Source organism: Podarcis vaucheri (genome assembly GCF_965113315.1).
Source record: "Podarcis vaucheri genome assembly, chromosome: 12".
NCBI lineage: Eukaryota > Metazoa > Chordata > Lepidosauria > Squamata > Lacertidae > Podarcis > Podarcis vaucheri.
Genome location: NC_138750.1, coordinates 43,698,769 through 43,724,907, shown reverse-complemented (window position 1 = coordinate 43,724,907; position 26,139 = coordinate 43,698,769). Strand labels below are relative to the sequence as shown.

The 26,139-nt window shown below is 45.2% G+C and overlaps 2 protein-coding genes across 3 annotated transcripts in view; one reads left to right on the top strand and one right to left on the bottom strand.

Annotated features, from left to right (window-relative positions):
* Positions 1-14,085, bottom strand: part of LOC309515678 (phthioceranic/hydroxyphthioceranic acid synthase-like) — a 25,022-nt gene extending 10,937 nt beyond the window's left edge. For both annotated transcript variants that reach the window (XM_082193715.1, XM_082193716.1), the window contains exons 1-5: positions 13,976-14,085; positions 8,158-8,408; positions 4,784-4,859; positions 3,999-4,152; positions 279-439 (exon numbers count right to left, since the gene is read on the bottom strand). In XM_082193715.1, the coding sequence (XP_082049841.1) occupies positions 279-439; positions 3,999-4,152; positions 4,784-4,859; positions 8,158-8,271 (505 nt within the window). In that variant the 5' untranslated portion in view covers positions 8,272-8,408; positions 13,976-14,085. The remainder of the gene's footprint in view (positions 1-278; positions 440-3,998; positions 4,153-4,783; positions 4,860-8,157; positions 8,409-13,975) is intronic.
* On the top strand, positions 14,038-26,139 carry LOC309515694 (patched domain-containing protein 3-like; the record flags this gene model as incomplete). Its single annotated transcript, XM_082193761.1, has 4 exons — positions 14,038-14,820; positions 16,672-16,793; positions 23,870-24,015; positions 24,241-26,139. The coding sequence occupies 4 exons, from the start codon at positions 14,038-14,040 to the stop codon at positions 25,824-25,826; spliced, it is 2,637 nt and encodes an 878-aa protein (XP_082049887.1). The 3' UTR covers positions 25,827-26,139.

Genomic DNA, 26,139 nt, shown 5'->3' with positions numbered 1-26,139 from the left:
GGCAGGAAGGTAAACGGCATTTCCGTGCGCTGCTCTGGTTTCGCCAGAAGCGGCTTAGTCATGCTAGCCACCTGACCCAGAAAATCTGTCTGCAGACATGAGCGCTGCACCCCCAGAGTCGTTCACGACTGGACTTAACTGTCATGGGTCATTTACCTTTACCTTTTTAAGTGTGTATAGGATTGCAACCTAAGAGAATTATGTAGACCAGCCCTATATGTTCCAGTCTATGCTCCTAAATTAGTGCAACTGTTTTAAGCTTCAAATTATCATCTCACCAACAAAAACCCCTGTTTTTGAACCACTTATGTTTTCTCTAGGGACTCCTGCATCTTCCAGTGCTCTATATGTGCATTCCAGGAGTAATTTCTGCTGGGGATCCATACGCTCAGCTTCCACATCATTAATTCCAAAAAGTCTGTTGTCAAATGCATTAAACCTACAAAACAGAAGTCAGATAATAACATTGTAAGTAGGAGAAAATAATATGCAACCAACTCATGGCACATTCATTAATAAGACAATCAAATATTTTGACTTTTAGAAAATTATTTCCATTAATCATTTTAAAATAAAAGGCTTTAATAATTTGGTCATTTGTTCTTGGGGAAGGTAGAATGAAAATAGAAGAATATTTAGAGCCACTACTTAATAGTGGCTTAGGATAGTGGACATAAATATTGTAGAATTGGATCCAAAGTACCATGAGTAGAGGGAGAAAATGTAGGGGTGCTGTTCTGAACCTTTATACTAGCAAAAGGCTATATTAAACACATGGTAAATAAAGATACAGTGGTGCCTCGCAAGACGAAATTAATTCGTTCCGCAAGTTTTTTCTTCTTGCGAGTTTTTCGTCTTGCGAAGCACGGTTTCCCATAGGAATGCATTGAAAATCAATTAATGCGTTCCTAGGGAAACCGCCTTCAGACCAGGTCCGGGGACAGTCTGTCCCCAGACCTTTTCTGAAGGCTGGCGGGGGAAGAAGGAGTTCCCCGCAGGGCTCTCCAAGCTGCGGATAGCAGCCTGCTGCCCCGCACGAGGGGCGCTCTTTAGCAGAGCGTCCCTCGCGCGGGGCAGACATCTGCAGCTTGGGGAGCCCTGCAGGACTTCTCCGCAGGGCTCTGCAAGCTGCGCGGGGAGGTCCTGCAGGGCTCCCCAAGCTGTGAATGTCTGCCCCGCGCGAGGGGCGCTCTGTTCTGAATGTTGGCGGTGGGGAGGAAAAACCCTCCTCCCACCGCAAGCCCCGGGAAGGCTGCGCGCCTTCTCCTCTGTTCCCGGACCTCCCACCACAAGCCTTCAGGACAGGTCTGGGAACAGAGGAGAAGGTGCGCTGCGTTTCCCCGCTGTCCCAGGAGATTTCCCTATGGGCTTTCGTCTTGCGAAGCAAGCCCATAGGGAAATTCGTCTTGCGAAGCCTCTAAAAATCGGAAAACCCTTTCGTCTTGCGGGTTTTTCGTTTAGCGAGGCATTCGTCTTGCGGGGTACCACTGTACAAGCTTTAGAATACAGAGGGGCACTCAAAGGTTTTGAAAAGCACTAGTGCAAAGTCTTGTGCAAGAGTTCTTGCAAATGAAAGGACTTATTTAGAGTTAGGACTACTCTCTTTTGTTGAATCAGAAACAGGCCTTCCACAAAAGGAAGAGGCTTTCTTCTAGATTTTGGATCCTAGTCATAACGTTGCACGTGCCGGAATATTTCAGATTCCACACTAGTTTCAGCTGTTATCAAAACACTGAATAAAATGAAATTCAAATAAACAGATGGCAGGAAAGTCCACATATCCCTGGCAGCCGGCCTGGGAATTCCCCAATGGCCGACCACCTTGTTCAGGCGTTGCTCCCCAGGGATAGGAGCTTGCTGTGGCTGGCTTCCAAGCCACCCACCCTATGACTGGTTAAGCAGCCATTAGGATCAAGGCCTATCTAGTCCAGCATCCTATTTGCAATATTGGGCAGACAGATGTTTCTGAAAAGCTTTTGAGCAGGGTAGGAAGGCAAAAGTCCTCTTCTGCTACCTCACAAGTGGTATTCAGGTGTTCACTGCTTATAAGCTGTTATTTTCAAAATTGGATGATAACTTATGGACATTGTTTTATAAATTGAACTCTCTCAAGTGGGGAGAAAGCAGAGGAAGGCGGGCCCAAAAAGGAACCATAGAGGAGTTGTGCCAAAGTTTTGGCCTTGTATAATTTTAGAGCTGTGGGGACGAAGAAGCCCCCTTGTGCTCTGAAGAATTTAAGGATACAATTTGCGGTTTTTTCCACTGAACTCCCGATGGAGGTTATGTGTAGTTTGTTGGTTCCTGAGGCCTGTACCACCATTCCTAGATACTTGTAGTTTGTGGCTTGTTCTAGTTTATGGCCTTGGAGTTCCCAGCTTCTAAGCTTTGTTTTTTCCCCAAAAGCGAGTATCTTGGTCTTTTGATAGTTGTTTTTGAGACATTCAGTTTCACAGTATGTTGCGAGCTTTCTTAGTGCTCTTTTGAGTCCAATGGAGGTTCTAGATAGAATTATCGCATCATTGGCATATAGCAGGACCGAAATATGCCGATTTGCAATCTTCGGCGGGTGGAGTTCTGAGTCATTGAGTGCAGATACTAAGTTATTTAGATAGAAATTAAATAGTAGAGGGGCCAATAGGCACCCTTGCCTGACTCCTTTGAAGGTATTAATAGGGTCCGTTAGATGTCCTAGGCGGCTGCACCTGACTCTAAAAGCTGTGTTTGCGTGTTGGTTCTGGAGACTGTATCAAATGCTGCTTTTAGGTCGTGTTTAATCCAAATGTTTTATCCTATGCCTGTTTCCTTGTCCTCATTTGCTCTAACAATTATCGGTTAAAAAATCCTAACTGCTATTTTATCTATATGCTTTTTTAATTCTGGTCTGAGACCATAATAAAGTTCATTCATTCATTGTTTTATATATAAAACAAGTAGATGCAGCAAAACAAGTTGATAGCCCAGTTCAAATAGACACTTTAATTGCCAAAAAATGAGATAAAATGGGATTTGTCATATGGTTAAGGGAAATACAATAAAAACCTCCATGAGTAAACAGGTTTTATAAAAAATATTCTGGTTAAGATGTTCAAGAAACAACTCCACATCTATTAAAATACAAACTGAAACAGTTTAAATTTGTGGATTAAAAACAAAACAAAAAACTCATAGCTGTTCCATTTACCGTATTTCTTGCTCTATAAGACTTAATATTTCCCTCCTAAAATGTAAGGGGAAATGTGTGTGCGTCTTATGGAGTGAATGCAGGCTGCGCAGCTATCCCAGAAGCTAGAACAGCAAGAGGGATCTCTCTTGCTGTTCTGGCTTCTGGGATTCAGAATATTTTTTTTTCTTGTTTTCCTCCTCCAAAAACTAGGTGCGTCTTGTGGTCTGGTGCATCTTATAGAGCGAAAAATACGGTAGTTATCCTGAGTAATAGTCATTGATGGACAAATTTCTATGATCCGATTCTTTTTCAAAGCTACTTTTAAGCCAGTGTCCACCATCTCACGCACCCACATGCTGTAGCCACAGATTCTGAAAATAACTTACACACCGTGTAATTAAGATTAAGAAACAATTTGCAGTAAATTCTATTTCCAAATGAACTGACTTAAATAGTTATGTAGTTCAGGCTGCAATCCTCTACCCAGTTAACCTGGGAGCAAAGCCCATGGAACTCGTCTGGAATTGTACCGTCCATGGGACAATCATATTAAGCTAAAACAAAACTGCTTCAAGCCTGTAGCTCCAAAACCATTTTTGCTTACTATGAAAAAATGACTGGCATCACGCGTAGAAAAGTGTCTTTGAAATGTATTATCTATTTTGATAATTATCTATTATCTGTATTATCTATTTTCCTTAACATACACCAAATGTGTACGTTTAGGCAAATTACTTTACAATAAAAAATATTAAAAACAGTTTAGTGTTCTGCTTCCTTGGAGCTGATTCACAGTTTATTTTCCACCATCGTGTGATTAAGCATTAACACTTACTCTTCGGTAAAAGCGGCATGTCTTGTGCTCGTCTTTCCTGGTTTGTGACCGTCTGGATCATACCAGCTTTTGGTTTCAAATCTTTCCGGAGGTATTTCTACAACACAGTTTCTGCCTTCTACTAGAACTCGCCAGAAATTATCAATTCCTTCACCTGTTGAAAATATATTATTTTAGATAGCTGGAATTTACTTCCCAATAGTTTATTTATTAAAATAGAAACTTAAATTATTTTGGTGTGATTCGTTTGACAGAAACTACAATGGAACCCCGGTTGTCAAACGTAATCCGTTCTGGAAGAGCCGTTCGACTTCTGAGGCGCATTCGAAAACGGAAGCATTCACTTCCCGGTTTTTGGCATTTGGCTTCCACTGTATAAGACAATTAAAAAATTCTGAGTAAATAACTCAACATGATAGCTCAGCCAGTAGAGCATGAGACTCTTAATCTTAGGGTCATGGCTTTGAGCCCCATGTTTGGCAAAATGATTCCTGCGTTGCAGGGGGTTAAACTAGATGACCCTCTTGGCCCCTTCCAGTTCTGATATTATGATTCTATATTATTTTATCATAGAACTGTATATCACAAGTGTGCATCCATGATTCAGCCTTCCCACGTGAGCCGATACCGATTATGATCATTAAAAAGCTGCTATATGAATGCTGCTGTATCATTGCACTAGAAGTATAATCACATTCCCTGTTAGTTCTAATATAAAGATCTCTGGTAGCACCCACTACACATTGACTTATACTTAATATGTAATTTAAAGGGGCAGTGCTCACCTCCAGGAAAATTGCATCCGATCCCCACAATGGCAATTTCATCCTCAGTGTCCATCAGTTTTTTTTTACTTTTATTCTGAAAAGTATAAAATAATTAGTTCAATGAATCCACATCTAAAATTAAAATATGTTTCCCCAACAGGGTGAGCGCTGCATTGCAGGGGATTGGACTAGATGACCCTTGGGGTCCCTTCCAACTCTACAATGATACGATTCTATGATTTCTGTGTGGTCATTTGGGATTTTCCTTAGGGAACATAATGTCAATGACCAATCATTATTGGCTTAATTAATGGCAAGCACCAGCCAGAAAGTGGACATTTAGATGGAGCCAATATATTCTAGTTACCACTGGGGGCCAAAGTAGACATGATGTTAAATACATCTTCATCTGTCCCATCCCTTTTTAAATAACAGGTGGGAGTAGGGGCTCCTTAATTATTTCCTAGTGCTTCCGCCCCCGCCCCCCCCCCGTAAGAGAGCACAAGGGAGAAGCTATAACTGAGTGGTAATAGCACATATGCCTTCCATGCAAAAAGTCCCTGCTTCAAGCATCAGCATCTCAGGCCAAAACCATCAGAGGGTGATGGGAAAGACTGCGGAGTGCCGGCTGCCTGCTGCTAGCTAGTTAAAACATACTGGGCCAGATGTACAGACAGTCTGACCTGTCAGATGCTTTCCTGTCTTCCTAATGTAAAATATTAAGGCATCTACACTAGTGGCCAAAATTGTAGAAACCTTTTGGGAAAAGTGTATTTCCAAGGTCTGATAGCTCATAACACCACTCCCCCCCCACCCCGTAATACCAAAACAAGATGACACCTGATTGGCTCTCTAAACACTCATGCTCATTGGCTACATTCAAATGAAGGAAAGCTACTGCATATCAACCTAAGCAAGTTGTGCTTCCTTTTTCTGGTTATTTGGCTATAACTTTTTATAGAATACAAATAGTTGAATAAACTTTGTTGCATTGCATTCTTCATTAAATTATCTTTCCATTTATATATAATTTTATGGTATTACTCCAAAACAAAGTGGTGTTATCATTATGACCAAATAGTGTGTCAAAGCCCCAAGCCACCCCCATGAGAATAAAGACACAAGGACACAGAATTTTAGGTTAATGTTAATGGGCAAAATTTAGGCCACAACTTTATTGGTTACAGAATGTGAGCGGTAGTGGCTTAGGCATTGGCATCAACAGACTATATCCTGCCCACCTTGCAGGGAGTCTGGTATGGGTAAACCACCAGTAGGGGGAGCCCCACCGTTGTGGATCAACTTGAGCACCCCCTGGGTTCCCACTGGGGTCGTAGCATGGCCCTAGCCCCTCCCCGGGCTTCAGACGAGATCCACACCCCCAGATTCCTTTAACTGAATACCCTTGAGCACGGAGGGACAGGTGATGGCTCCCCCCCCCCACATTGCTATTCCAATGCCTAACCACCTAAAAGTTGTGACGATTGCTACGAAGTAGGCAGAAACCAAGTCAATTTGCCAAGTGGCAGTTTGCCAAGTGGAATAATTCCTACCAGGCCCCCCAACGGCGACCAACTGAAGTCCATAGCAAGGCCAATGACACAACCATAACATAGGGTGGGAAGGTGGGAGATCTGCAGCATGAGGCTGAAAAGGGGCGATTCAGCGCCGCACCGTTGTTTAAAGTGGCCCCCAAGCAGCCTGATTGGCCGCCTGGCTAACCGGCATGGCCAGGCCTCCCCAGCGTAAGGCGGGTCATGGTCCTGCCCCCACGCTGAGGGGGAAGGCTTGGTGGCTCGCCCACAACGTGTCCCCACTAAGAGGTGGAGCCAATTTCTTTTATCTGTTTAGGTGTTTAACATAGATGAGACCCAGTGCACCCTAGGAAAATGCAAGTAACCTCAGACAACCAATATATATTGGAATTTCTATATAATACTGCGTAATTGGTTAACAAACATAACATATAACAAGACAGGGAATATGCACTCAGTTCAGTAAGCTATGGGTGACCAGACAGCGGAATCCCATTTGCATCTGACACACAGACCCATCTGAAAAGTCCCATCTTATATACCGTATTTTTCACTCTATAAGACGCACTTTCCCCCTCCTAAAAATAAGGGGAAATGTGTGTGCATCTTATGGAGCGAATGCATGCTCCATGGCTTCAGCGAAAGCAACGCTAAGCCTCCGGAGCGCAGCGGGAGCTCCCGGAGGCTTTACGTTGCTTTCGCTGAAGCCAGGAGAGGAAGGGGGGTCATTGTACACCAACCCCTCTTGCTCTCCTGGCTTCAGGGATAGCCGCCCGAAGCCTCCGGGAGCTCCTGCTATGCTACAGAGGCTTCACGTTGCTTTCACTGAAGCCAGGAGAGCAAGAGGGATTGGTGCACACCGATCCCTTTTGTACTCCTGGCTTCGCTTCGCTGGAGAGGCGCTGCACAGCTTTCCCTCTCTGCGCAGCACCCCTTCAGCAAAGCGGGAGGAGAAATGGAAGGGGCTCCGTTTCTCCTACTGCTTCACTGAAGGGGCACTGCGCAGAGAGGGAGAGAATATTTTTTTTCTTGTTCTCCCCCTCGAAAACTAGATATATCTTATGGTCGGGTGAGTCCTATAGAGCGAAAAATACAGTAGTCTTCTTGGTGTTTATCTGAATCTTGGCATTTCTCCCTTTCTTTGGCATGTTCTTGGCAGTCCTTCATCCTTGGCATGTTTTTGGCATGTTACAACACTCATTGTTTGTAACTAGTGTAGTATAGCCAGTCTTTACGCTTCTTTGCGTGTACTGTTCACTTGGCCAGAACATGCACATACCATTAGCTTTTTGATCAACACAGTTCATTATTAGTTCATCAACAGCATCTGTTTTGTGGTGGTGGTCTTCAACCATTTTCGGTCCATTCAAACCATATCATTCATTACATTATGAGCCATCAAACCTCAGAAATACACTTTTTAAAAAAGGTTTCCACAATTTTGGCCACTAGTGTATATAAGGCTAAGTGGAATTATTACTGTTTTTGTAGCAGTAAAACAGCAGATAGCCTCTTCTATTGCAACCTCTATGGCCACATTTTGTAAAAAAAGAACTCAAACATCATTTGGTGCAAATTGCATGCCACATCGAGCACAACCAGGCCTTCTGCAAGGTATGAGGTATGGAAAGGACAGAATAGAGGAAGCTGTGCTGCTATTAGAATACAAAGGATTTCAAAATTCTACTCAGCATGCCCACAGCAAATAAACTATTTGGGTCCCAGATACTTGTAAACTGCAAACATTAAAATAAAAATGCAAAAAAATTGAAGGAACAGACTATATTCTTATGTAAAATAAACATGTACAACAATCAAAGTCATCAATACATACAAGAGTAGGCTATTCAGACTCACCTCCAGTTGTTTTAATGTACACAGCTTTTTGAAGTTTGCTGGTGAAATCTTCTGTGCTGTGTATACATTGAAGTTCGCTAAGAAGCTATAACCGTAGTGAGGGCAAGTCCTCATATACTAAGGTTCTACAAGTGCTAGAACTGCTGAGACTTCCTTGCATCTTTCATTTATAAAGGTTTCGAGTTGGCTAGCCCATCTTTTTTTCATGGAAACCTTTCCATTACAAAATACCACAACACACACGTAACTGGCTGTAAAATAACATAACATTATATATAATAAAACTGTAATCTAATCGTCATATCAAAAAAATGCAAAGCAGCTCCTGATGGCAATAACATATCATATAATATTACTGTTAATATGCTTTTATTGTCATAAAGTCCAACGATAGTGTTACGTACTGAGTTGAATAGGATCCAAAATGCAGCAGTCTGAGTCGTCCTAGAACAATAGGATCCAGAATGCAGTAGTCTGATTGGTCCACAGGAGCCACCCAATCCAGCTCCCCATCCCCTCCACAAAAGGGTCCTCACAGCCCTACACAAAACACACCCAGGGGTAGTGAGAATGAAGGCCCTCTCCAGGAGTTATGTGTGGTGGCCAGGGATTGACAGAGAGATAGAGGCCTGGGTAAAACACTGCCAGGCCTGCCAAGAATGCACGTGGACTTTGCTGGCCCCTTTCAGGAGAAAACATTCTTCATAGTGGTGGACTCCTACACCAAATGGCTGGAAGTCGCACTGGTACCGTCCACTTCTACGTCCGCAGCCATCCGGTCACTGGCCCCGTGTCGTACAAGGTGTTAACGGATGGGGGGCAATGCTGGCACCGCCACTGCGACCAGCTACGGCAACAATTCCCAGGAGAAAACCAGGAGGAGGACAGGCCAAAGGAGTCCGACGGGAACAGTGGGGTAGTGAGGCCTGTAGAGAAGGAGGGGCCAGCAGGGGAGGCAGAATCAGTAAATACAGAGAGGACCCACGAGGCCTAAAGGACACTGGAAACAGAGCCATGACTGAGTGAGCCGGTTGCACCAGACCAAATGGCCCCATTGCAGCCAGCATCCTTGGAACACGAGCCAGAACCCGAACCCCTGACGAGGGAACACCCCAGGCCGTAACGTACACGTAGGCAGCTGACGTACCTTGAGGACTATGAATGCAACATCCCTGGCAGGACTGGAACTTAGAGGGGAGGGGTGTTATGTACTGAGCTGAATAAGATCCAAAATACAGCAGTACCCAATCCAGCTCCAAGTGGAAGTGAATCTGCAACCTGATTGGCCTACAGGTGAATCCCGGAATTAGCTGGGCCTTTCTGGGTCACCTTCAAAGGTAGCCCACGTGGAGGGCATTGCAGTAGTCCAAGCGGGAGATAACCAGAGCATGCATCACTCTGGCGAGACAGTCCGCGGGCAGGTAGGGTCTCAGCCTGCATACCAGATGGAGCTGGTAGACAGCTGCCCTGGATGCGGAATTGACCTGCACCTCCATGGACAGCTGTGAGTCCAAAATGACTCCCAGACTGTGCACCTGGTCCTTCACAGACACAGTTACCCTATTCACGACTAGCGAGTCCTCCACACCAGCCCGTCCCTGTCCCCCAAGAACAGTACTTCTGTCTTGTCAGGATTCAACCTCAATCTGTTAGCCGCCATCCATCCTCCAACCGCCTCCAGGCACTCACACAGGACCTTCACTGCCTTCACTGGTTACAATTTAAAAGAGAGGTAGAGCTGGGTATCATCCACATATTGATGAACACCCAGCCCAAACCCCCCCGATGATCTCTCCCAGCGGCTTTTCTTTAAAAAAAAAATTCATAAACTTTATTCGCACTAGCCAACGGCCACAGCAACATAAAACAAGCAATATATACAATTAAAAAGACAACAATGGGTAAAAAGATTATCATTCAGATAGTGGCCCTTAATCTCACTGCACCCTCAATAAACCTAGCAACCTTTGCTGTTGTCTGATCATTTTGATCTGATTAAAGAAAGAACAATGTGGCCGCATTTGGGCGGCCTGGGATGGTAAGTAAAAGTGGGGTGATGATCTCATTCCTCAAGTCTTTATAAAGGGGACAGGACAGGAGAACATGAGCCACTGTTTCCAGATTGCCATCTCCACAGGGGCAGAGTTGTTTCTCAGTTGGAATCTTTTGGTATCTGCCTTCAAGTACGGCAGAGGGCATCACATCCAATCTGGCCAGTGTGAAGGCACGTCTGTATTTTGGGATAGTTAATTTACACAAATATGGTGCCAGGGAATCAAACTGAGATGGGGGGAAAATGCATACCAAGGACAGAGTTTCTTTATAATGGCCAGATTGTTCTGTTGCTCTAAGTCCTTCAAACGCTGTCCAATTAGCTTTTTTGCTTTAATAAAGCCCATCGTGAGAAGCTGATGTGGGTGGAGTCCGCAGGAGAGGAATTTTTGGTGCACAATTTTAGACCACACACTTTTATGGGGGTCTTGTGTCACTAAGGGCAGTAGATGGATTTAGATTTAGATGGAGCCAAAAATTAAGTTATTTGCTAGAACCGAACTTCTACAGAGGGAAGACTTGCCTCCAGTCTTAATGCTGCATTTGGGACACAAGGTGGTACAGAAAAAAATCTGCCTTAAACATTTGGATTGGACAGTTTCAAGAATGCCACAATGATTACCCGTCCAAATTTGGGCCCCATAAAGTATCTGAACCAAAGATTTGGCTTGAAAAACTTCTAGGGCTGCTGGGATGTATTTCCCGCCCTTCGTATGGAAAAAATGGGACAGCATCTTAACACTTTGGGCTGCTTTTTCTTTAATACATTTTTGGTGTATATCCCATGACCCCAGTGACTGGAAGACTATGGCCAGGTATTTAAAGGCTTTAACCTGCTCAATTGGGTGATTGTCCATGCTCCAGCTATGTGATCTATGTTTCCTTGCAAAAACCATGACTTTGGTTTTCTGATAGTTTACCACCAGCTGTTCTCTTCTGCAGTATGCTGAGAATTCTGCTATCAACCTTTTTAGGCCTATTTTTATTCGGGATAGGAGGACCGCATCATCAGCATATAAGAGCACTGAGATTGGTTTTGTGGCCAATTTAGGAGCATGGAACTCCGGAGATGTTAAGCTTTTAACCATGTCATTGATATATAGGTTAAATAAATGGTAATAATTGATAAATAATAAATAATTGATATATAGGTTTATTACTTAATGTTTTGGTCATTTTTGCGAGTTCCAAGTACTCGCTTAACTCTACTTCCCATTCTTCTCTAGTAGGGATCTGTTCACTTTTCCAGTACATGGCTACCAGTACCCCAGCTGCCGTCACTATGTATAGAAATAATATTGTTCTTTCTTTTGGGATATCCTTGGTTAAAATCCCAGGAAGGAATGCTTCTGGTTTTCTGGGAAATGTGAATGTTAATAGTTTTTCCATTTCTTTGTAGATCGTGCCCCAGAATTTTTTAATTCCTGGGCACAACCACCACATATGAAAGAAGGTTCCCACTTGTGATTTACATCTCCAACATTTGTTATTGTGGCTTTTGTTGATTCGCCAGTTTTACCAGGGTTAAATACCACATGAACTGCATTTCCATGAAGTTTTCTTTAATTTGGTAACATGCCGTGAATTTTAATTTTATCTTCCATAGCTTCCCGTTTTTCGAATTTTATCGGATAACCTAGGTCCACTTTTTCATTACATCTTTTATTTCTTTGTCTTTTAAATTCCAATTTAAGAGTAGCCTATACATTTTTGAAAGTTTTTGTTATTATTTTGTAATCATTCTTTCTCTAAATTTGAGGTTTTGTTATTGAATCCTTTCATTTTTTGTCTTTTTCTAGGGCTGCATATAGCTGGTGGTATTCTAGCCAGGTTATTCCTAACTTTTTTAACTCTTCATGTTTCTTCAATTTAGGGCAGTTGTTTTGTTCTTCTACTAAGTCCCTTTAAACTGGCCAGTTATTCCTTGTGTGTTTTTGTTTGTGTGCGTATTGCTGTTGCTTCGATAGGTGAGAGCCACCATGGGGTTTTCAGTTCAGTAGTGGTAGATATCTTTCCCATACAGTGTACAGGGCTTTCCTCACTATATGATTTAGGAATCCTCTATGGTTCCTAACTTTGTCATGTCCTAAATAACCATGCCAACCATAGACATTGTCCCAGCCCTCTGTGTCTGATATTTCCGTATTTTTTTAACAATATCTAATCTTTGATCCAGGACCACAAAGCCTCCTCTATCCATAGTCTTCATTAATAGTTTGAATTAAGTTCTTAACCCGAGGTACCACTGTAATTCGTTCTGGAGGTCCGTTCTTAACCTGAAGCACCACTTTAGCTAATGGGGCCTCCTGCTGCCGCTTGCGCCGCTGGAGTATGATTTCTGTTCTCATCCTGAAGCAAAGTTCTTAACCCGAGGTACTATTTCTGGGTTAGCGGAGTCTGTAACTTGAAGCGTATGTAACCTGAAGTGTACATAACCCGAGGTACCACTGTACTATCAAAACAACAGATGCAGTAGCAAGCGCCTTAACAATCAGGTCACATGCATAAGAAGTAAATCTGAAAGTAAAATACAATCTTTTTTATATTTGGGGTGTGTTCACATTCCTGCATCCTGGCAAGAGAGAGACAAATTAGGAATGGCTTCTTAAGGACTCCAATCAGCAGTATTTTATAATGGAGTACAAAACACATAACATGTCATGGAATCATGTCGTGGGAACATGAATTAAAAACTCTGCACTGGAAATGCGGCGAGTGTACAGTAAACAGAAGTGTGAACACAGTCTTTGAAAGATACACCAGCTTGAATAGTAAAATTCTTGGAAGGACTGAAAGAGTAACCCAAATTTCTTCCTGATCCAGCATTTCATTAGGTTGGAGCTCATCCAAATGATGATGAGCTTAGAAAATCAAGGGAATCTGGCTAGTACTGTGATTGTGCAAACACAAAACACGCAAATGCATTACTTGGCGCAGAATTTGGAGCCTATATATTTTCAGCTTCTTTTTTCCCTGGAAATGTTCCAGTTGTTAGGGTTGCAAAGACAGGCTTGAAAATGTGTGGATGATGTCTGGTGATGCTTCTAATGCCACAGGACTCTGAAGGATGTGTATAGGTAGCAGGATTTCAAAGTCCTGAATAAGTACTTGCTCCTTCTTGTAAGCAGGAAAGCTTATGTGAAGTGAGGAAAAATAAATTAACCTGTTCACACTGATCTGGAGTTGGGGGTTAACAGGGAGGTGACCATGTTTGCTGAGGATAACAAATGGTTCTGCTTTGTATCAATCTATAGTATATATGCATCTGTTTTTCTAAACACAACCTAGATTAACTGTGGGGAACCAGTGGCCCTCCAGATGTTAGGACTCCCTCTCCAGAACGGCCAGTCATCAAGCACATCTGGAGAGCCGCAGGTCGCCCACCCTTGCGGAAAAAGGACTGTCGACTAGAAGGAAATTCCCAGTTAAACGGGCTACTGGTTAAAAGATCACTTTCATTGCATCTTGGCTTAAAAAGGCACTGCGCCCTCTCATTGATTCTGGATTTTCTCGGGAGTTTACCTCAGACATAGCAGCCAGATTGAAGCCAAGAAACCGATGCCTTCGCTGAACGGAGTTTCCCTCAGCATCGCCTCGCTCCCTCCCCTCCAACAAACTTCTGAGGCGGTTAGCGGGTGGGCGTTTCCCGAAGGGCGAACCTCCGCCCAGCGGCCATTTTTACCATCTTTTCCCGCTCAGTTCCCCTTTTCGAGATGTTTTATAAACTCGTGCTAAGTGGGGCCGGGCTGCCCGACGCCTGGTTTACTCGGATAACGGTCTGAACTCCTGCTTTCTTCGCCGCTGGGAGGAGGAGAAAGAGAAAAGGCGATGGCGCCCCTCGACTGCCACACGGACTGCGTGGAGATGCCCCTGTCGCGCGCGCTGCGGGCCCTGGGCGCCCAGGTGGGCGCGCACCCGTGGCCCTTCCTGCTCGTGCCCGTGGCGCTCTCGGCCGCTTTGGGCGCCGGCTTCGCGTCCCTGAGCAGCCTGGAGGACAACGACATCGAGGGCCAGTTCACGCCGCTCGGGGGCCCCGCCAAGAGCGAGCGGCGCTTCGTGCAGGCGCACTTCCCCACCGACGACGCGCGGCGCTTCTCGGCCGAGAGGCTGAGCACCGAGGGCTCCTTCGCCTCCCTCCTGGCCGTGGCCCGCGGCGGAGGCTCGCTCCTCACCCGGGAGGCCTTCGCCGAGCTGCTGGCGCTGGACCAGGCGGTGCGGGGGCTCCGCAGCCCCGACGGCCCCGCGCTCCCCTTCGCCCGGCTCTGCGCGCGGAGCAGCCCCGGCCACAACTGCAGCAGCGCCAACCCGCTGCTCAGCTTGGTGCAAGGCGACCCGGCCGGGATACAGGCGCTGCTGCCCGACCTCACCTTCCCGCTCTACGTCCCTCCGCTCACTGCCAACCCCCTTTACCTGCCCCCCTTTCTGGGAGGCCTCGACTTGGGCCCCGGGGATGGGCCGGCGCGCCCCGTCCGGGCAGCCAAAGCGCTGCGCCTCTTCTACTACTTGCAGGAGGACGAGGCTTCTCGCAGAAACGACAGCGCGCTCTGGCTCCGGATGTTTCTGGAGCGCATCCCGGGCGTGGTGAAATCCTTGAACCTTACAACCATCCAGGTAAGCGTCTCCTGGCACGATGGAGCCGCGATATGACTCTCTGTGTCTGCCTGACGCATGCTGCCATGCTTACTGGAGCGAACAGGATCTGAAATCAAATTACTAGGGTCAGAGGTTCCCCATGCCTAACGCACCTGCATCAGCAAGCGGAGGCATTCAGTGGCGGCCAAACATTTAATTTTAGTAAGTAATTAGAAAACAAGCTATTGCAGCATCTCTGGCAACGCAAGAATGCCAAGGAGCGCCTCTTTCAAAATGATGCAAATTATGACTACTGGAGCCAGTAACACTGTTCAGTGTAAGGCTATTAATATGCCTCTTTGCATCCAGAAGGGAAGCAAAGGAACTGCTCCAGACAGGTAAGTTTTATTCCATTTGGGTTAGTCTGTTGTAGCTTTTCATTAATTAGCATGTGTTTTCCCTCTCACCCTATTAAACAGAACTCATTGCTTGGAACTTACGCCTTCTGCTGTAGCATCCAACCAGACATCAATGCCTGACATTTTATTGAAAGGCTATCTTTGTTTTAAAGTTAATTATCCTGCCTCCTTTGGACAATTTTTTTTTTATATAAATATCAGGTGGGGTATAATATGCACATTTAAACAATATATGGAAGATGTATCTTTCAGCAGAAATGGGATTTCTCCCTCACAATCCTCAACATTTGGTTAGTTTTACTGGCAGGCCTAACAGGAAGACTAACGGCTTCTGTTCCCTGCCCTGCCCACCCCCAGATAAAGGGGGAAATAAAGAGACAATTGTTCAGTTCCATGCTGCTTCCCGCAGAATTCTTTTTTCCTCTTCCTGGTTCTCAGTGCTACTAGTTTCTGTACAACTCGAGACTAGTCCTAAAATAAGTGGATCCAAGGCCTTCAGTTGGTGAGCACAATAATTTCAGAGCTCTGCTGGATTAGACCAAAGCATCCTTTTCACCCATAATGGTCAAGCAGATACTTATGGGAAACCCACAAACAAGACATGAGGATTGTATCCCTCTTTTGCTCTTGTTTCTCAGCAATTAGTACTCTGATATTGGACATGGAATAGCATCATGACTGGTTGCCATCGGTATTATTATCCTCTGTGGATTTGTCTGATCCCATTTTAAAAGTTATGTAAACTCGTGGCTGTCTCTAGAAGTTGGAAGCCAGACAGTGGTGCTAACCTGCGGCCTCTGCCAGTCATAAGGCTGTGCACACATTGGTGACTTGAGGCATTAGAGACTTTGTTCAGCGAACCCAACCAAGCAGCTTAATGAAGACTGAGAATTGCTGGGCGGCCTCAGAATGTTGAGTGTCCAATGGGATGCGGAGTGAAATGAATCATTCTGAAAGAGGGCAGGGCTGGCTAACTTGAACCCTTGGTATATGAAGTCTTGCACTGTTTAGGAAGGGCTATTTGAAAGAGCACCTCACCCCTTATATGGCAAGTCAAGTCACTGAGGGCCTCCAGCAGATACCACCTGATCAGGAGGTCTGTTCCGCACAATGTAGGACTTGGGCCTTTAGTGCTGTGACACCTGTCCTTTGGAATTACTCCCCACTGCTTGAATATTACACAGACGCTGTATCGGCTGTCTTTTAAGTGCCTCCTGAAGAACCTTGCTCTTAGCAAGTAGAGATCTTTCCCAGTCTACATCAGTATTGGAATTGTTTTAAGGATGTTTTTATTGTTTGCTATCCTGGGCCCCTGTACAGGAACACTCCATGCTGCAAAATGTATTTCAGGTCCCACTTATGTTCTGCTAATTGCACCCTGTCTTTATACTCTTGTGAGCATCTAGATTTATATATTAAGAGAGAGAAAATATTTAACATGTGATCTTCTCTCCCCCACTCTCTATGGCAGGTGGCTTATTTTACTTCATTGTCCAGACAAGAAGAGTTTGAAAAAAATACTAAGGAAGTGGTCCCTTTGTTTTCCATCACGTATACCTTAACAATATTCTTCTCAATTATGTCATGCTCAAGGTAATTGCTGGGGAAAGGGAAATAATTTTTATCTTTTCATTTTGTGAGAGTGTATCCCCCCCCCGCCATTACTTAAATTTGCAAGAAGAAGCCCACTTCTGACTTTTTGTTTATAAAAATAATTTATGCATAAGGCATTTAGCTGCATCAGAAAAAATGTTATTACGTTTAATATTTATTGTTATAAATTTGTTTAACAATTTCCTTCTTATTTGTAATCCGCCTTTCCTCCAAAGACCTCAGTGCTCCCGCTCCTCATTTTTTCATCACAACCCAGTGACCTTCATGGTGAGTGGGGAGTTGAACCCCCGTTTCTCTGGTCACAGACCAACTGTTACACTATATTGGCCTCCCTCATATGTAGCTCAAGATGCAATGTTTTCACTGCCTAGAGTGGCAGGATCAGTTTCTGACAGCTTCTGGTTTCTAAAAAATCATGGCCACTTACCTGGTACAGAGGTGGGTGGCGGTTGTAACCTGGCAGGGCGCTTTCCCCTCCTTCTGAAGCCACGCCCTATTGGCCCCAACTGTTGACTCCTCCCCCCTGGCCGCCGTAGTGACTTCTGGGTTCCTGCCAAACCCAGTTTGAAATTTCTGGCCAATCCGCGGCAGCTTTGGAGGTAGGGCAGTTGGAGCAGACCGCAAAAGGGGCCAGCGCTGCTCTTGGCAGCTCAGTCGGCCCCAGATCATCACCCACCCAGCCCTCTCTCTAATATTGTTTTCTTGCAGACTAACCTGTTTTCTTCCCAGGTATGCGGGCGTTGCTATGGTCGTAGGATGGTTGCTATGGTTGTAGGACAGTTCGCCTTCCCCACAGGAATTGTCACAACTTCGGCGGTTTAGGCCTTGGGCAGAATCCTTTACTCAAACACCTGGTGAAGGGGTGACTCCCCCGCTTCATGCAGCAGTGATTACAGGGTACCCCATCAGAGGGGTCATGAGGGTAGTCTCTGTTCACAAGCGCATGGCGGAGGGGCCATAGAACCACCCTCACCGATTTGGGGAGGGACCAGCTGCGCAAATTCCTGTATTGCGTTGGTCCCATCTTTTTCCTAACTGACGCTGTCATGCCTCAGACCCCCTGCAAGGGGCTGAGTGGGATATATGCCCAATGCCTGCCAAGGTTTACCTACATCTGAATTCAATAAAGTTGTGGCCATTTTGATCCCAAATATATGTTGTTGTGTCTTATCCTTTCACCTTGAGAGCCAGTGTGGTGTAGTGGTTAAGAGCGGTAGTCACGTAATCTGGGGAACCGGGTTCGCGTCTCCGCTCCTCCACATGCAGCTGCTGGGTGACCTTGGGCTAGTCACACTTCTGTGAAGTCTCTCAGCCCCACTCACCTCACAGAGTGTTTGTTGTGGGGGAGGAAGGGAAAGGAGAATGTTAGCCGCTTTGAGACTCCTGAAGGGGAGTGAAAGGCGGGATATCAAATCCAAACTCTTCTTCTTCTCTTCTTCAGGCCTGGCTCCTGGGGGTGGGGATGCTGCGTCTGGGTACACTACTGTCTTTCTCTTTCTCTTGATTGTGGATACCCAGCCTCTAACATAAAAAGTATATGTTGACCCATAAAAGATATTCCACAGTGTTACAAATTCGTATTCCAGCTTTCTCATCCACCAGTCCTCTTCATCAGCTAGATTGTAAAGCAAAGGGAAGTAAAAAAAAAAAAAAAAAAAAAAAAAAAAGTTGACTGGTGGCAAAGCCATTACGTATGCATCTTTGTAAGAAAGTTTGAATGTGAGACTGTTACCTTTGAAGCACATTTCCTCGTCTCAAGGAATTCTAGGCACTGTAGTTTGTTAAGGGTTGTTAGGAATTGTAACTCTGAGAGGTAAAATACCATGCCCAGTATCCTTTGAAGGAAAGCATGTGCTTCAAATATGCTTTGGTGCAACTCGACTTCTCTGTGACCCTTCCCCTCTGCAGGGAGGTGGGACCAATTTGAATGGTCCACCCCCACCACTTAATGGATCCAAATGGTTTCCAAAGAGTGGTAGGGGATGCTTTATCCCATGTTGAAGGCCTTTCAGCCAATTGCCTGGTGGCCCGCTGGAATGCGGAGTTAACCAGGGCTATCGACTGTCTAGCCCGGACAGGTCCGTGGTTTTCCCCGGAGCTGAGGGCAATGAAACAATCGCTGAGAGGGCTAGAGGGCTGGTGATGGAAAACTCATTCTGAATCGGACCAGACACAGGTTAGAGCTCAACGTCGAGCCTACCAAGTGGTGATGGCGACGTCGAAGAGGACTTTCTTCACCACCTCTATTGCATCTGCAGAAAATAGCAGCAGGAGACTCTTTCAGCTGGTGAAATCTTTGAACCTCGCAACCATCCAGGTAAGCGTCTCCAGGCACAATGGAGCCGCTTCCGACGTTACGGAATGTGACCGATATGACTCTCTGTGTCTACCTGATGCATGGCTTTATTTGTTCCAGTTGTGGCAGGTTTCTGCCACTGCTTCTTACAGGTGTGGTGAGTTATCCTGGACATCCTTAAATTTTTAATGTTTTTGCTTTTCTTCTTCTTGGGCTCTGATTTCTTCCCCCATGGTTTGTTGGTATGTAATGTGTGATTTATAGCATCTGGACCAGAGGAATTGTTCATTTTGTGGTCTGATGCTCTTTCCCGTTGCTTGAAATTGTCCACTAGCGTCAAGAGGAGCTCATTTGTTATTGCTAAAAAAATTTTTATATTGAGGAGGTCCGTGCATATCTGATGTATCTGATCCTTCAGGTACTCGCCCCACACTTCTATTTTCTTTAGAAGTGAGCCACTGGCTATGATGGTTTTTTTCCGGGATCCGAGGATGGCCTTTGAGGCTTAACATCCATTGTATTAATTGTTTTTTTCTTCGGGACATTTTCTGCTAAGGCTATTTCTTGAGCCAAGCTTGTTGAATGCTTTGTACTCTTGTGGTCTATTCGTAGTTCTTTGAGCTGTATTGACCAGCACAGTGGGAGGCTGGGGGATAACCTCGTCTAGGGAGCTCTCATTCTGAACTCTCTTGCTCACTTCTTTTTGGGGAAAATAACTGGTGATTTTGCTTTGCCTCCTTCGTGGCTCCGTAGAGCTATGAGGTAAGGTTAGCGTGATTCCCAGGTCCTTACAGTTCTTCCTGTTAAGGACCATAATAGATATAGGGCATGGAGTAGTTGAATATCAGCAGTTCTCTGATGACCCTCTGCTCCGGGGGAGTTTAACCTTGCCTTGGCAAATGCCAAAGTCCAGGTGCTAACACTTCCAGAGAATCACTAGCGAGGGCAAGGATTTATAGTAGTTGCCACTGAAACTTACTGATATCTCCAAGAGACGATAAGATAATAGCTGATGCCAAATAGAAATTATTGAGCCAAACTTCCTTTTAGTTTCTTAGGTAATCAGCCGGTTCTAGTTTCTAGATAAACTGGGGCCAAGAGATAGAGTAGGAGCGTAAATATTCATGTAGATGTTAAAAAGCATGGGGGAGAGGACGGAACCCTGAGCCACCCCACAAGGGAGGGCCCAGGGGTTTGAACATTCATCTCCCCCCACCACTTTCTGGACACGGCCCAGAAGGAAGGAGTGGAACCACTGTATAACAGTGCCCCCAGCTCCCAGCTCCTTTAGACGGTCCAGAAGGATGTTATGGTCGAGTGTATCAAAGGCTGCTGAGAGATCCAGCAGAACTAAGAAACAGCTTTCACCTTTGTCCCTAGCCCTCCGGAGATCATCAACCAGCGCGACCAAGGCAGTTTCAGTCCCATGATGAGGCCTGAATCCCGATTGGAAGGGATCCAAATGGTCCGAATCCTCCAGATGTGCCTGGAGTTGTTCAGCAACTACCTGCTGAATCATCTTGCCCAAGAATGGAAGATTTTAGGCTGGGCAATAGTTGGCCAGATGTTTTTTTTAAGAAGCAGTTTAATGACCATCTCTTTCAGCAGGTCTAGGAATGCTCCCTCACAGAGTGAAGCATTCACCACCCCGCAGGGCCCATCGCCCAGCCCTTCCCAGCCTGCTTTTATTAGCCAGGTTGGGCAAGGATCAAGGAGACAGGTGGTCGGTTTCACTCGTCCAAGCAGCCTGTCCACATCCTCAGATGTAACAGACTGAAATTGATTCCAAGCAACTTGACCAGACCAGGCTCTAGCACTTTCCCACCCTGGCTACAGCACAACGATGAACAAATGTGAGTGATCCAGGAGCACCACCCAGAAACTTATTATTTGTTCACCGTTGTGCTGTAGCCATGATTCTTTGCAATATACCATAACACACACGTAACTGGCTGTAAAGTAACATAACATTATATATAATAAAACTGTAATCTAATCGTCTTATCAAAAAAATGCAAATACAAAAAATGCAAATGCAAAAATGGAAATGCAAAAATGGAAATGCAAAGCACAGCTCCTGGTGGCAATAACATATCATATAAGATTACTGTTAATATGTTTTATTGTCATAAAGTCCAAGTATAGTCAAGTCCAAAGGTTGTCATGTCCGCTGATTACAACGTACAGTTCCTGTTGGCAATGCCATTTCATACTGATATCTTCAATGCTAGGTTAATGATTCATAAGACCACAGCCATCCATGACTTGATAGTGGATTGAGGACTTGACCTGGCATGTGTAACAGAGGCTTGGTTGGATGAAGCAGATGGGCCTGTCTTAGCTGCTGCTTGTTCACCAGGTTTGTCTTATGCTCAGCAATCCAGGTCATGTGGGTGGGGAGGAGGGTTGCAGTGATTTTTAGGAAGTCACTAGCTTGCACCAGGCATCCTACTGGGAAGACCCAGTTCTCTGAGTGCATGTTCTGGAAGTTGGGCAATAGGGCCAGTACAGGATTCCGTCTGGTGTACCAACCTCCCCACTGCGCCAAGGATTCCCTGCCCAAGCTGCTTCAGGTCGTGGTGGATGTTCTCCTGGAGACCCCTAGTTTGGTTGTCCTAGGGGATTTTAACATTCATGCCGACATGACCTTACAAGGGGCTGCTATGGACTTGGTGGAAAGCATGGCCTCCATGGGGCTGTCCCTGAATCTTCCATTCTTGCGCAAGGTGATTGAGCAGGCAAGCACACTTAGAGGATATGGACCATTTGGATCCCTTCTAATCAGGATTCAGGCCTCATCATGGGACTGAAACTGCCTCAGTCGCTCTTGTCAATGATCTCCGGAGGGCTATGGATAATAATAATAATAATAATAATAATAATAATAATAATAATAATTTATTTATACCCCGCCCATCTGGCTGGGTTTCCCCAGGGACAAAGATGAAAGCTTTTTCCTTGTCCTGCTGGATCTCTCAGCGGCCTTTGACATCATCAACCATAACATCCTTCTGGACCGTCTCGAGCAGGGGTAGGCAACCTAAGGTCCGCGGGCCAGATGCGGCCCAATTACCTTCTTAATCTGGCCCATGGATGGTCCGGGAATCAGTGTGTTTTTACAAGAGTAGAATGTGTTCTTTTATTTAAAATGCATCTCTGGGTTATTTGTGGCGCATAGGAATTTGTTCATTCCCCCCCCCCAAAAAAAAATAGTCTGGCCCACCACATGGTCTGAAGGACAGTGGACCACCCACGACTGAAAAAGGTTGCTAACCCCTGGGCTAAGGGAGCTGGGGGCACTGTTATACAGTGGTTCCGCTCCTTCCTCCTGGGCCGTGTCCAGAAAGTGGTGATGGGGGATGAGTGTTCAGATCCCTGGGCTCTCACTTGTGGGGTGCCTCAGGATTCTGACGTCTCCCCCATGCTTTTTAACATCTACGTGAAGCCGCTGGGAGAGATCATTCGGGGGTTTGGGCTGGGTGTTAGTATGCAGATGATACCAGCTCTTCCTCTCTTTCAAATCGGAACCAGTGAAGGCGGTGAAGGTCCTGTGTGAGTGCCTGGAGGCAGTGGGAGGATGGATGGAGGCTAACGGGTTGAGGGTGAATCCTGACAAGACAGAAGTACTGTTTTTGGGGGACAGGGGCTGGGCGGGTATGGGGGACTCCCTGGTCTTGAATGGGGCAACTGTGCCCCTGAAGGAGCAGGTGCGCAGCCTGGGAGTCATTTTGGACTCACAGCTAACCATGGAGGTGCAGGTCAATTCTGTATCCAGGACAGCTGTCTACCAGCTCCATCTGGTACGCAGGCTGAGACCCTACCTGCCCACAGACTGTCTCGCCAGAGTGGTGCATGCTCTAGTTCTCTCCCGCTTAGACTACTGCAACACGTTCTACGTGGGGCTACCTTTGAAGGTGACCCGGAAACTACAACTAATCCAGAATGCGGCAACTAGACTGCTGACTGGGAGCAACCGCCAAGACCACATAACACTGGTCTTGAAAGACCTCCATTAGCTCCCAGTACATTTCTGAGCACAATTCAAAGTGTTGGTGTTGACCTTTAAAGTCCTAAACGGCCTTGGTCCAGTATATCTGAAGGAGTGTCTCCACCCCCATCGCTCTGCCCGGACACTGAGGTCCAGCGCCGAGGGCCTTCTGGAAGTACCCTCCCTGCAAGAAGCGAAGTTACAGGGAACCAGGCAGAGGGCCATCTCAGTAGTGGCGCCTGCCCTGTGGAACGCCCTCCCATCAGATGTCAAAGAAATAAACAACTATTTGACATTTAGAAGCCATCTGAAAGCAGCCCTGTTTAGGGGAAACCCAGCCAGATGGGCAGGGTAGAAATAATACATGATGATGATGATGATGATGATGATGATGATGATGTATCATGTGTATGCAGGCTTAAGAGGAGGTAGTAGATCTACCAAGCTTCATCTGAATGTCGGCCATCTTTCCCACATTCCATCTTAAGAATGCAGACTCAATGGCCTTACCAACAGCCAACTTTGTTCTCGCCTCCTCGGTTTGTTTACTGTCTAGCTGATGAAGCATTCTGGGGAGTTTGGAAGCTTGCATCCTTTTTTAAGATATTTTGTGCAACTAGGGCTCCAAAGCAAAGCTTCACACAGCTTCAGTGCATGCATAGCCGATCCATGTGGTGCTAACGGGTTTAGCTTGGTTCAGTGGGAGGGGGGATTAGTACATGGACTGTGATACTCTGAATCAAATTAGAATCTTCTTAATCTGTTTTCCAGGCTGGACTGTGTACGGACAAAAGTGTGGGTTGCAGCTTTTGGGGTGCTGTCAACAGGCTTATCTGTCGTCAGCAGCTTTGGATTGCTGCTCTTTTGTGGGGTGCCGTTTGTTGTCACAGTTGCAAATTCGCCATTTCTTATCCTTGGTAAGTGAGCAAATGTACACATTCCTCCTGACTTCTCCATTGGGCTTTTCATTAATATATTTAAGAATCATGATGGGTGAAAATTCTCTTACATATCTATGGGTTTGCGGCGTTAAGGAGCCGTTTTTTTGGGGAGCCAGGCCATTCAAGTATCAAGGTACCACTGTATTTCTCTTCTCGCATGACATATAGGAACTAATATGTTATATATTTGCCGTTCTTCAGGGGTTGGTGTTGATGACATGTTCATCCTGGTGTCTTGCTGGCAGAAGACTAAAGTGAAGGACAGTGTCAGAGATCGAATGGCTGACACCTACAGAGAAGCAGCTGTGTCCATTACCATCACGACCCTCACGGACGTTTTAGCCTTCTACATTGGAATTGCAACTTCATTCCAGTCCATTCAGGCATTTTGCATCTATACAGGAACAGCCTTTGTGTTCTGCTACTTATACAACCTGACATTCTTGGGGGCCATTCTTGCTTTAAATGGGAGACGAGAAGAAAGCAACAGACACTGGCTCACATTCATGAAAGTGAACAATGAGCCTCAGGACTCTCAGGGCTGCACATATAACATGTGCTGTGTAGGAGGGTCTTTTGATGAGTCCACTGGAGCAGAGACCGAACACCCCATGAATGGATTCTTTAGAAAGTATTACGGTCCCTTCCTTATGCACAGCTGGACCAAGGTGCTTGTGGTAGTCCTTTATCTCATGTACTTGGGTAGTAGTATTTTTGGCTGCACTCAAGTCAAAGAAGGTATAGATCTTCGAAATCTAGCTAGTGATAATTCTTATGTCATCCAGTATTATGAATGGGAAGAGGAATATTTTTCAGAATACGGCCCAAGGGTTATGGTGGTTGTTACTGAAAGCGAAGCTTATTGGAATTCATCTGTCCGTGCAGATGTTGAAAACTGTATGAATGCACTAGAAAGCTCATCCTACGTCAACAAGAATTTATCAGTGTCCTGGTTGAGAACTTACCAAGATGTCGCTAAACTTATGTCTTTCAATATAGATGACCGTAGGCTTTTCATTGACAATTTATCCATCCTCTTTAGAATTAATCCAGACTTCAAGTGGGATGTTAATGTTAGTGGTACAGAAATATTAGCGTCACGTTTTTTCATACAGACAGTCAATGTTACTACTGCAGTGGATGAGAGGAGTCTTTTAAATGAACTGAGAGGCCTTGCTAAGGACTGCAAGGTACCATTAATGGTTTATCATCCAGCTTTTATATACTTTGATCAATATCTTGTGATCGTTCAGAACACAGTTCAAAATGTTGTGATTGCTGCTGGAGCCATGCTACTCATTTCCTTACTACTCATTCCCAATCCTCTTTGTTCTTTGTGGGTAACCTTTGCTGTTGCCTCTGTTATTGTCGGTATAGCTGGTTTCATGTCCTTCTGGAATGTGAATCTTGATTCCATATCCATGATCAACCTTGTAATTTGCATAGGGTTTTCAGTAGACTTCTCTGCTCATATTTCCTATGCTTTTGTTGCCAGTGAGAAACACAAAGTGAATGACAAGGCTGTGGATGCCTTGTACCACCTTGGCTACCCTGTTACGCAGGGAGCTATTTCCACTATCTTGGGAGTTATTGTACTCTCCATGGCATCCTCTTACATCTTCAGAACCTTTTTTAAGATAATGTTTCTGGTGATCTTGTTTGGGGCTGTTCACGGTCTCATTTTTATTCCTGTGTTCTTAACTTTCTTCGGCTTTTGTAGTAAAATGCCAAATAGACAGCTTCCAGTCAGTGCCCAGAGCTCCAGTGCTGGAGGAGTTCCTCTCTAAGATACAAATTCTGTATTAGGAAACCGCCTAATGTAAACATGACAATATTTCAATGAGAGCAGTTTGATAATGGAACTAATTACCTAGAGGGCAGGAGTGGGCTCTTTCTGGTGAGCATTTAAGGTCCCCATCCCTACCTTGCAGGCTGCCATCTGATTGGATTTTACTTTGATTCTGACTTGATTTTAGGAGGTAGGATGTATTTTAATTGATTGCTTGATTTTATGGTAATATGTCATATATTTGATGTTAGCCACTTTGATCCCAGTTTTGGCTGGGGAGGGCGAGGTGTAAATGAAATTTATTATTATTA